This window comes from Elephas maximus, chromosome X, assembly GCF_024166365.1.
Source record: "Elephas maximus indicus isolate mEleMax1 chromosome X, mEleMax1 primary haplotype, whole genome shotgun sequence".
NCBI classification, from domain to species: Eukaryota; Metazoa; Chordata; class Mammalia; order Proboscidea; family Elephantidae; genus Elephas; species Elephas maximus.
Genome location: NC_064846.1, coordinates 133,350,638 through 133,362,850, shown reverse-complemented (window position 1 = coordinate 133,362,850; position 12,213 = coordinate 133,350,638). Strand labels below are relative to the sequence as shown.

The following is a 12,213-nucleotide window of genomic DNA, read 5'->3' as shown; positions in this document are numbered from 1 at the left end:
CATACTTTGGACATGTTATCAGCAGGAATCAGTCCCTGGAGAAGGACATTATGCTTGGGAGAGGGTCAATGAAAAAGAGGAAGACCCTCAATGAGATGGACTGACGCAATGGCTGCAACAATGGGTTCAAACACAGCAACAACTGTGAGAGTGGCACAGGACATGGCAGTGTTTCGTTGCATTGCATGTAGGGTCATTATGGGTCGGAACTGACTCCACAGCACCTAACAACAACACGTTCTTATATCTGTAGGTGACATATGTTTGTAATGGGCAAACAAGTGTAGATCTGACATGAATGTTGGTTGACGTTTTCCTTTACGTTAAAGAGTAAGAGAAGAAAGAAATAACAAAGACTATGATGGAATTTCGTTCATTTAACGGTGTGAGCAACTGCTTTGCTGAATCAGATACTAGTTTTTAAATACTGGAAGAATATTTCCTCAATTTTTTGTGCTATTCACAGTGTAATGGCTACAGAAATACTTTTACATTTAATCTGCATTATTAACATTTTCCTTATCGCTTTCTTAAATCTAGACTAACCAAAAACCGAAAAACCAAACCCACTGCTGTCAAGTCAATTCCAACTCATAACGACCCTATAGGACAAGAGCAGGACTACCCCGTCGGATTTCCAAGGTTGTAAATCTTTACGGAAGCAGACTGCCACATCTTTCTCCTGCAGGATGGCTGGTGGGTTCAAACAGCCGACCTTTTGGTTAGCAACCAAGCTCTTTAACCGATGTGCCACCAGGGCTCCTATAAATCTAGACCAGGGGTAGGCAAACTTTTTCTGTAAAGGTCAAGGTAGTAAGTATTTTAGGTTTTGTACTCCATATAGTCTCTCTCCTAACTATTCTACTCTATCATTGTAGCATAGAAGCAGCCATAGATAGCACGTAAACAATTAAGTGTGGCTGTGTTCCAATAAAGATTTATTTATGAAAATAGGCAGGTAGCCATATTTGGCCTGAGGGCTGGAATTTCCAGTTCCCTCATTTAGACCATCAACAAAACAATAAAATAAGCCCTGATTTGTAGAGTTAGCTGATTTGCGTAGTGTAAATACTCCTACCGTAGCTGATTTCAAACTACCAAGTAGCACAACATCATATAGTATGTCTACCATACAGATACAATAGGTGTAAATAACCTCAAGAGCATAGAAAATAGTAAAACGTACGAAAATAATTAGAAAAAGATGAGTTTTGAATAATTATGTTACTTTCTAATATAATTTAATTAATTGTAGGTATATATAATTTAATTTTTAATAATGGCTGTGTTTAACAACCAGCTTCCAAAGTTCCTGAAGATTTAACAATTGGCTCTTACAACCATCCAGCACACCACTGCTTCCTACCACTCTTTCCCTGGTTGGCTCCTCATCGCCATCTAGATCTTCGCTCAAGTGTTGCTTTCTCAAAGATACCTTCCTCAGACCACCATTATCTTAATCACTCTCTCTCTTTATCTAATTTTATTTTCTTCTTAGGCCTTTCATTATCTGAAGTTACCTTAATGATTAGTTTACTGCTTATTGTCTGTACTTCCACCCCCTGCCACAAGAACCTAAGCTCCATGAGGGCAGAAACCTTGATTTGCAATATTAAAAACCAAATCCATTGCCATCAAGTCGATTCCAACTCGAAGCGACCACTGCCCCATAGAGTTTCCAAGGTGGCTTCGAACTGCCGACCTTTTGGTTAGCAGCCGTAGCACTTAACCACTACGCCACCAGGCTTTCTCCTCTGCAATATTAGACACCTGGAATAGAGCTAGGCACACAGTTTAAAAAAAGGAAAAAAAAAAAAATACCCTTTGCCGCGGAGAAGGGCTCCCTAGGGTTTTCTTGGCTGCAATGTTTGCAGAAGCAGAGTGCTAGGCCTTTCTTCTGCAGCGCTGCTCGGTGGGTTCGAACCACCAATCTTTAGGTTAGTAGTGCAAACCATTTATGCCACCTACCTACCCACTGCTATTGAGTCAATTCCTGACTCATAGCGACCCTATGGGGCAGAGTAGAACTGCCTCGTAAGGTTTCCAAGGCTGTAAATCTTTACGGAAGCAGGTGCCACATCTTTGTCTCATGGAGTGGCTGGTGAGTTCGAACCGCCGACCTTTCTGTTAGCGGCCCAGAGCTTAACCACAGCACCACCAGGGCTCCTTTGGCACATAGTAACCCACTGCTGTGGAGTTGATTCCAACTCATAGCAGCACATAGTAGGCACTCAATAAGTATTTGTTCAATTAATGAATAAATTATTTGTTTTCTTTCTACTACTGGTCCCTCACCTATTTAGGCCGCACTGACCATTTACCCCACAAAATCTGTCTCTTTTAGTAAGAATAGTTTTCTTCTTCCTGCTTACCCAACTAGACTTTTCCATCCTTAAAAATATAGCTCAAAACTTACCTCTACAACGCTTTCTCTACTTTATGAGCAAGTATTAAACCCAAACTTAGTCCTACTTGACCCTAACAATTTTCTTCCATATAATCAACCCCTTTTATGGGGTTGCTATGAGTTGAAATTGACTTGACAGCAACAGGTTTGAGGTTTTTTGGGTTTAAGATTCATACAGCTTTCAAGTGGATTTTTCATCTCGTATGTCCCTTCTACTCTATAGCATGCAGAATAATGTCTTGCACCTGCTGGATGAATAGCAGTTCATCAATTATATTGGTATGGCATAGGTTTAACCTCTTTACTAGACTCTTCCTCTCAAGTTTCACACAGTGCTCACCCTCATCTCTTCTGACCTGTCTTCCACATGCTGCCAAAGTGACCTTTCTAAAATGCAAGTCAGGCATTGGATCTCCCCTACTAGAATCCTACAGTAGCTTGCCGTTAGTTAATTCTAAATCAGTAGTTCTCAAATGTCTTAGTCTCAGGACCTTTTTATACTCTTAAAAATTATTGGGGACTCCAAGGCCTTCTGAATATCCGAGTTATATATATATTGATAGTTACTGTATTAGAATTAAAACTGAGAACTTTTTTTTTTTACACTTTATTGTGTTTTAGGTAAAAGTTTACAGCACAAATTAGCTTCTCATTCAAAAATTAATGCACAAATTGTTTTGTGACATTGGTTGCAATCCCCGCAATGTGTCAGCTTTCTCCCCTTTTTCCTTTCCATCCCAGGTTCTCCATGTCCATTCGTCTGTTTCCTGTACCTTCCTGCCTTCTCGTCTTTGCTTTGGGGGAGGTGTTGCCCATTTGGTCTCCTATACTTGATTGAATTAAAAAGCACGTTCTTCAAGTGCGTTATTGTTTATTTTTTAGGCTGCCTAATCTTTGGCTGAAAGGTGGACTTTGGGAGTGGCTTCTGTTCTGTGTTAGAAGGGTATCTGGGGGCCATAGTCTTGGGGTTCCTCCAGTCTCTGTCAGACCCGTCAGTCTGGTCTTTTTTGTGAATTTGAATTTAGTTCTATATTTTTCTCCTGATCTATCCGGAACCCTCTATTCCACTGTCAGAGAGTACAGTGGTATTAGCCCTCAGCCCCAGTAACTCAGTCCCTCAAGGTGATTGGATGTGTCTAGGAAGCTTCTATGACTTTGCCTTGATCAAATTGTGCTGACTTCCCCGATATTGTGTGTTGTCTTTCCCTTTACCAAAGTTAACACATGTCTACTATCTAGTTAGTGATTTCCCCTCCCCATCTCTCCCTAAGCTTGTAACCACCAAAGAATGTATTTTTCTGTGTGTAAACCTTTTCTTGAGTCCTTATAATTCTGGTCTCATACAATATTTGTCCTTTTATGATTGAAACTTATTTCATTCAGCATAATGCCCTCCAGATTCATCCATGTTGTGAGATGTTTCGCAGATTCATCATTGTTCTTTATCATTGCGTAGTACTCCATTGTGTGTATGTAACTGCAGGGCAATGCTATGCAGCTATATGCATCCCCTCCTAATGGTGTCAGCTTTTCTTTTCCCCGAAGCATGCTGGGGATGAACTTGGGACTGACTCAGGCTAAGGTACAAAGCAGGGAGTGGCATGACTGGACCAGTGGCCAAGGCCAAGGAATGCCTTAGCAACAAGAAAAACATCTGGGCCTGGATGTGAAGTCCCTGGGAACACTACCTGCCCAAGAACTTGGGAGGAAAAACAATAAGCCTTAGGCCCAGCTAGAACAGTATATAAGCTTGTGTCCCTTCCTAGGCAGTTGCCGAGCACTAAACTGCTCCAGCTGCCACCTTGGACCAACTGGTCTGTAAGTAAGCTCCCCTAATAAACCATATGTCACAATTGCTAGCTCCAGTCTTTCTTTGGTCTCTTGGAGACACAGCCAACCTCGCGTCCAGGTGCCGCTGGGTTGTTACTCAACAGTATCATAATTTGTTTATCCATTCATTCGTTGATGGGCACTTAGGTTGCTTCCATCTTTTTGCTATTGTGGATAATGCTGCAAAGAACATGGGTGTGCATATGTCTATTTGTGTGACGGCTCTTATTTCTCTAGGATATATTCCTAGGAGTGGGATTAATGGATGTACGGTATTTCTATTTCTAGCTTTTTAAGGAGGTGCCATGTCATTCCCATAGTGGTTGTACCATTTTACATTCCCACCAGCTGTGCATAAGAGTTCCAGTCTCCCTGCAACCTCTCCAACATTTGTTATTTTCTGTTTCTTTGATTAGTGCCAGTAATGTCAGGGTGAAATGGTATCTCATTGTAGTTTGATTTGCTTTAACTGAGAACATTTTAAAACTCAAAAGTACCCAAGTATACCTTCCATTGGGCATCAGTGTGACGATATCATCAGACATTATGTAGTCTCATGAAAACTCCACCATATACTCGTGAAAGAATGAAAGTGTAAAACACAGGTAACATTTTGGAATTATTATGAAAATAGTTTTGACCCTGCAGTCCCCCTGAAAGGGCCTTGGGAACTCCCAGGGTTCCTCAGACCACAGTTTGAGAACTGCTGCTGTAAACTGAATAAAAGGGTACTGATTTTTTTGATGACTTGGCTCCAGCTTGTTCTCTCTAATATTCCAGCTACTTAATGCCTCTGAATTGTTGTTGTTGTTAGTTGCTGTCAAGTGGGCTCTGACTCCCTGATGACTTTATGTATAACAGAACAAAATATTGCCCAGTCCAGTACCATCTTCATGATCATAGGTATGTTTGAGTATAGTGTTGTGGCTATTGTGTAAATGCATTTCATTGAGGGTTTCCCTCTGGATTATAGCCCATGCTATCCCTGCTGTCCAGTTCTTCCCCTGTGCACTCCCCTTGTCCCCTACCCTTGTCCACCTGGCTTCTAGGAGGAGGAACTATCTGAGCTCCTTCTGAGCCTTCCCTTCCCAGCTGTAGTCAAAGCCAAAAGGAGAAAAAAACAGTCAAAGGAGAAAGTTCCAAAAAAATAATACAAGCAATCTTAAAATATTACTGCTGCTTACTTATCTTGCTTTAGCTAAAGATACAATTAGGAAAATGTGATGGTTGTGTCCTGACAATAATCAAGCAAATATTTTATATGTGTTGGTTAACAACTCCAGCAAAAACCACATTCCTAAACCAACCATAATTTGTCTGGCATTTTGTGAAATAATACATTTAAATATGGTTATTTTCAAGATCAAAATAAACTTACCCTTCAAATAAAAACTACGCCCTTATTCTTTAAAGTAAACCTAGGCTTTAAGGACAACAGCGTTCTTATGTGCATGTATAAATCCTTAAGTTTGAATTTTTAACACTCTCATTTTCATTTCCCCTCAGGTAAACTATATGAGGCATTGGTGGTTCAGTGGTAGAATTTTCCCCTTCCGTACAGTAGATTCCTGGCCAATACTCCTCAGGTACAGCCGCTACCCATCTGTCTGTGCGGGCTTTCATGTTGCTTTGACATTGAACAGGTTTCAGTTGAGCTTCCAGTCTAAGACTAGGAAGAAAGGCCTTGCTCTCTACTTCCAAAAATCAGCTAATGAAAACCCTATGATCACAACAGTCCGATTCACAACTGATCGTGGTGATGGGGCATGACCAGACAGCATTTTCTTCCGTTGTGCATGAGGTTTCCATGAGTCGTGGGCTGATGCAAGGGTACCTAACAACAACAATAAAGTATTCTCTAGAGGCAGAGGCACACCTACTATAAAGCTAATGAATCTTAAATTTCAGGGCCCCTCACTGCCTGGGCTCCTTCCACGGCCCTGAGGGGACCCTAAATGATACGTTCACATGGTTATATGCTTTCATAAATTTTGCAAAAATACAACCTTTTGATCAGTTAAGACTCCTGTCTTTTCACTCTGATATCCTCTCCACTGGAATGGACAAGGGCATTTAATCTCTGTGGAAAAAAGCTGCCTCAACAGTACCTGAAGATGTCAACTACTCCATATTTTTGCAATGATTCTATTTTTTTAATGATTATTCATCTGGTAAATGAAGTATTTCAAATGCATATGTCCACTTGGAGTTTTCTTTAAAGAATCTAAGTAATGAGGTGATCTTCTCACAATAAAGTCATTTGTGCCTTGCAATATGATTGCGATAACATTTTTTTTTTTTTAATTTTTATTAAGCTTCAAGTGAACATTTACCATTCCAGTCTGTCACATGTAGGTTTACATACATCTTACTCCCTTCTCCCACTTGCTCTCCCCCTATTGAGTCAGCCCTTACAGTCTCTCGTATCGTGCCAATTTTACCATCTTCCCTCTCTCTCTATCTTCCCATCCCCCCTCCAGTCAAGAGTTGCCAACACACTCTCCCGTGTCCATCTGATTTAATTAGCTCACTCTTCATCAGCATCTCTCTCCCCCCCGCTGACCAGTCCTTTTCATGCCTGATGATTTGTCTTCGGGGATGGTTCCTGTCCTGTGCCATCAGAAGTTCTGGGGAGCATTGTCTCTGGGATTCCTCTAGTCGCAATCATACCATTAGGTGTGGTCTTTTAATGAGAATTTGGGGTCTGTATCCCATTGGTCTCCTGCTCCCTCAGGAGTTGTCTGTTGTGTTCCCTGACAGGGCAGACATCGATTGTGGCCGGGCACCAACTAGTTCTTCTGGTCTCAGGATAATGTAGGTCTCTGGTTCAAGTGGCCCTTTCTGTCTCTTGGGTTCTTAGTTGTCGTGTGACCTTGGTGTTCTTCCTTTGCCTTTGCTCCCGGTGGGTTGAGACCAATTAATGTATTTTAGATGGCCGCTTGTTGGCTGCGATAACATTTTTAAGACTCTAAAAGATTTTTTTTTTGGAAGAGTTGGAAGAGAATCCCAAATACAAACAAGAACAAAAAGTTGATTCAAAAAGTTGACAAAGCTCGACTATGCCCCATTGAGTGCAACTTGGAGAGCTGTTTGGAACATTTTAATAAAACAAACAAAAAATTACCGACTTCTGATTTGGATGTATATGAAAGGTACCTTTTTTCTCATGTTTAAATGTATTTATTAAACTATTGGAAAATTTTAGAAAAAAGTAATGGAACACGAGATAAAAGCAATAAAACGAATTATGATATCAGTAGAAATCATTCTGAAATCAAGAAGAAACTTGTAACCAAAAAAAAAAAAAAAATCAGATCATACTAAAAGCAGCAATTCATTGAGAAAAAGAGGGAAAAAATTCAAATAGATATTTTGGTGATCCAATTAATGAAGAATAATGAATCATATGAAGGTATTGGAAAAAATTTAAATTTCTTGCTCATTAGACACAAAATACTGACATCAACAAAGATAACAAAACTATTAATATGCTATTACAAGGAGAACATCACAAAATAGTTAAGATTAGTAACTGCACAAAAAGGAGTCCCTGTGTGGTGCAAATGGCTAAACAATAGGCTACTAGCTGAAAGGTTGGCGGTTCAAACCCACACAGAGGCAACTTGGAAGAAAGGCCTGGTGATCTGCTTCTGAAAGGTCACAACCTTGAAAACCCTAGGGAGTGCAGTTCTACTCTGCACACATGTGGTTGCCATGGTTGGAATCAACTCCATGGTAACTACCAACTGCAACAACAACTGCACAAAAATCTTGAAATGTCGGTTTTCCCACATTTGACAATAATCCTAAAAAGGTACTTGATAGTTACCAATAAGTTGTAAAGCTGAAAAAAAATTTTTTTTCCTAAAATATTAATAATAAAAAATTTTAAAAAATCAACCACGATGTTTTTTTCTGGACTTTGTGATCTTTATGTTGTCGAGTTTTTTAAACCTTGAGCTTTGTGATGATTTCTTTTCTTATTGTAAATATTCCCTTTTATACCTAATTTTGCATTGGTAATTTTGAAATCTTTTTTTTAAAGCAAAAAAAAAAAAAAGCCCCATTGTCCTCCAGTCCATTTGGACTCATAGAGACAGGGTAGAACTGCCCCATAAGATTTCCAAGGGGCAGCTGATGGATTTGAACGGCCGACATTTTGGTTAATAGCCAACGTTTAACCACTGCACCACCTGGTATAACTGTCAGGGTTCACAAAACCCAAATTTTCCCGTTACGAGGTGTAAGGCAATAATAAGTAATAAAAGGCAAAATCATAAAGGTGTCCAAGTGTTATTCAAGAAAGTCTGTGTATATTTCGTTAGTTTCTGTACTTACACAAACAACAACAAGAAACTCCAGCAACTTTAGAAAGCTAAGAAAAACACACACAAAAAGATACATGCTAGGCGATGTTTTATCCTAATGCCGGAAAGAGCCTTGAGAGGCCCCAGGAGGTGGAAGATGCACGCCCCCCTCCGCCCTCGCCCCCCCCCCCCCGCCCCGCCCCGGGTCTGGGCATCAAAGCGGTTGGCTAAAGGGCTCTGCAGGAAATCAAAGAATTTTGGGGAAGGAGCAGGAGGTAAGAGGGAAGGAGAAAGGTGAGGAGGCTGGAGGTTGAGCCTCCCAAGGTGAGAAGCCAGAGAGAAGCCCAGGGGGTGGTATGCTATTTTACTAAAAAGTGACTTTCCGTACTCTCCAACTCATAGCGACCCTATAGGACAGAGTAGAACTGTCCCATTGGGTTTCCAAGGCTGTAATCTTTCTGGGAGCAGATCGCCAGGTCTTTTCTCCCCAGAATAGCAGGGTTAGCAGGCGAATGCTTAACCATTGCGCCACCGGCGATCCTTTTCCAGGTTTTACCTAACTACAGTATGAGCCTTATGATTTAAAGGCCCACAGCAAAGCCAATCTGATTTTCTCAACCATTTTCACACTCAAAACTATATTGCAGTCATCCAGATTGACCTTTCAGTGATTCAAGTCAGCCATCAAGTCAAATTCTCTATTATCTCTGATTGCAGTCTGGTGATGATTCGTCCCCATCTTACTTTCTTTCTCTGTACACCCTCCTGTTTATTCTCGGCCAGCCCAGAAGTTTTGCCTTTGTAGGCAGACTTTCAGCCAAGTCTTCCTTTTGCTAGATGTTTCTTCACAGTCTAATCTGGAGATACTATTGTTTATCCCAGAAAAAAGTAAAATACTTTCAAGCTCATATGGTCATCAACAAATATGCTCATTTGCAACTAATTCGTACACTACCGATCATTAATTTGGATCTCACTAAATTAGAACATGGTACTCCAGGCAGAAACTGGCTTAAATCCTACGATCTCCCTATCATTTAAAAAAAAAAAAAAAAGACATTTAAAGGTCTTATTCAAACTGACAGTATAAATAAAATTATAAGAGCATTATTTACAATCTAATCCCTAAACACAATTGTTGCAGACATTTTAGAAAAATCTGTAAAAATACTGAATTTGTAAATCATTCTGAGTAATTAAAGTAGCTTTTTTTTTTTTTTCTCTAAGGCGTCTGCAATCACCATAGTAATGACCTGGGGGCTATTTCACACAGAGCTTTCCAGAATCAAAAAATGCAGGACTATGTTAAAGAAGTGCATCCAGGTGATTTCAATACAGACTACTGAAGTTTGAGATCAACTTCCTTCAGGACTTCTAAAACAGAAGTCATCTGCTAAGAATATATATATGTTATAAAGTATTGTTTCTCTAAAGATATTCTGCAATTTTTAAACTTCATTAATTCAAAGAGGCTTTTCTAAATTGAAATGGATGAGTTCTGTTTAATTATCATATTTTAAATAATGCTAATAGATTTTCAATGGCTAGAAAGAGCGATTCTTTCTTGACTCTGTGGTATATTTTTTGTCCCCTCATTCTTCAGTGACCTTATGGAACTGCCCCAATTTTAGATGAAATTTATTCTTTTTAGAAAAAATGTAATCCTTTGGTGATTTGTCAACTATCTAGCATCGGTTTTCTCCCTCCTCCGTTATATTTTCGAGTTCATTTCAGGACTTCTTGTTTCTTTTTGAGGCTGACCCGGGTATCACAAAGGGCATCCGGCTCTCTGGTCTCGGGTTTGCAGCAGGTGACACTGTTTGTGGCTACATCGCCCATTCACAGTTTGTTCAACAGACTGCGGAAAAACTAGTTTCCAAGTCAGCCAGTCATTCTGCTTAGTCAGACAAAAAGTGTGGGATTGCATCTCAAAATCATGGCGTGGTAGCTTTTAAACGTGCTAGAAATGATCGTGTAACAAGTGGTATAACCAGCAGCAGAAAGCCTGGTCCAAGCATGATTCTACAAAAGGGCTTTTCACTTAGTTTGCCTAATCCAGACACTGGAGCCTTTAACCAAACAAAATCTGCATGTATGCCACACACAAAAAGCATTATTGTAAATATAGTATGATGACGTTACAAAATGTCTGGAAAACAGGGGAGAAGGGGTGTTTTCCTTAATTTCATCACCAAAAACAATGACCACAGTCATTTCTGTGTATTTTCTTCCAGATCGTTTTTTGTATGAATAGTACTTTTGATGATTCAAGAAATTGCAGAAATAATTAACCAAATTAAGGACGTTTGGAAAATTGAGACACACAAATAAAAATATCCCCAATGATATTAACACGTGATGGCTATAATTTTGATGTATTTTCCACGAATCTTCTAAAATTGCATTTTTTTCTTTATTTTGAATAATAGTAGGTGTGTATACATCTATTGGAAATCCTGATGGCATAGTCGTTAAGTGCTACGGCTGCTAACCAAGCGGTTGGCAGCTCGACTCTGCCAGGCGCTCCTTGGAAACTCTATCCGGCAGTTCTATTCTGTTCTATAGGGTCGCTGTGAGTCGACATCGACTCGACGGCACTGGGTTTGGTTTTTTGATTATACACCTATTATATATTTTAAAAAACATATAAATTCATTCACTTCATATAACATTCAATAAATCTTAGCACGCTATTTATTTTCCGCACCTTGCATTTTTTCACTTAATGTACCTTGCTCAAGGTCATCCCGTATCAGAACATTTAGGGCTTACTTTTCTCTTTTGATTGTGTAGTATTCCACTGGGGTGGATGCAGAATAATTTGGATAGCCAGTCCTTTATTGATGCACAATTGGCATGTTTTCAATCTTTTGTTATTATTTTTAAAATGCTTCAATGAATATCATTGCGTGCACACTTTTTTTCCTTATTTATTAGATAGGTCTCCTTTTCTCTAACCTTTTTGTATTTTTTTGTTTTCTTCTAGCGAGGTATAAAATACATGCGGTAATGTGGGTTAAGTGCACTAAAGAGTACATGTAAAAACCCAAACTCATTGCCATGGAGTTGATTCCGACTCACAGTGACCCTATAGGACAGAGTAGAGCTGCCCCCATAGGGTTTCCAAGGAGTGGCTGGTGGATTCAAAGTCCCAACCTTTTGGTTAGCAGCAGTAGCCCTTAACCACTGTGCCACCAGAGTACAGCTCAATGAATTTTTCACACGCAAGTACATTTTTCACATAGTTTTAGCAATTATGATATCAAATCATTTTAGTGCTTTTCATGTGCTGAGGACTGATCTAAGCGTTTTACATGTATTCATTCATTTAATCCTGATACTAAACCTGTAAGTTGTGTACTATTATCATCTGATTTTGGAGATGAGGAAACTGGTACATAGACAAAGCTTTTGGCCAGAGTCATATAGTTATTAAGTCAACAGCCAGAATTCAGACCCAAGCAGTCAGGCCTCAGCATCTGTGCTCTTAACCTCTCTATAGTGTAAATACATAACAAGATAATCATGTAAAGGCCTTAGCACAGTGTTTGATGCACAATATTAAGTGTTCAATATCATCATCATCATTTTTACTATTATTATTACTATACTGAACCTTAGGTGCCATCAGTTGTATGAAGCATGGTTATTTTAAATGCCACTAACAAA

The 12,213-nt window shown here is 39.6% G+C and overlaps 1 protein-coding gene across 1 annotated transcript in view; it reads right to left on the bottom strand.

Moving 5' to 3' along the window:
• LOC126068795 (small ubiquitin-related modifier 2-A-like) overlaps positions 1-10,383 on the bottom strand; it is a 72,787-nt gene extending 62,404 nt beyond the window's left edge. Inside the window, exon 1 of the mRNA XM_049871493.1 lies at positions 10,306-10,383. Within this exon, the coding sequence (XP_049727450.1) occupies positions 10,306-10,383 (78 nt within the window). The remainder of the gene's footprint in view (positions 1-10,305) is intronic.
• Between the last annotated feature and the right edge of the window lie 1,830 nt (positions 10,384-12,213).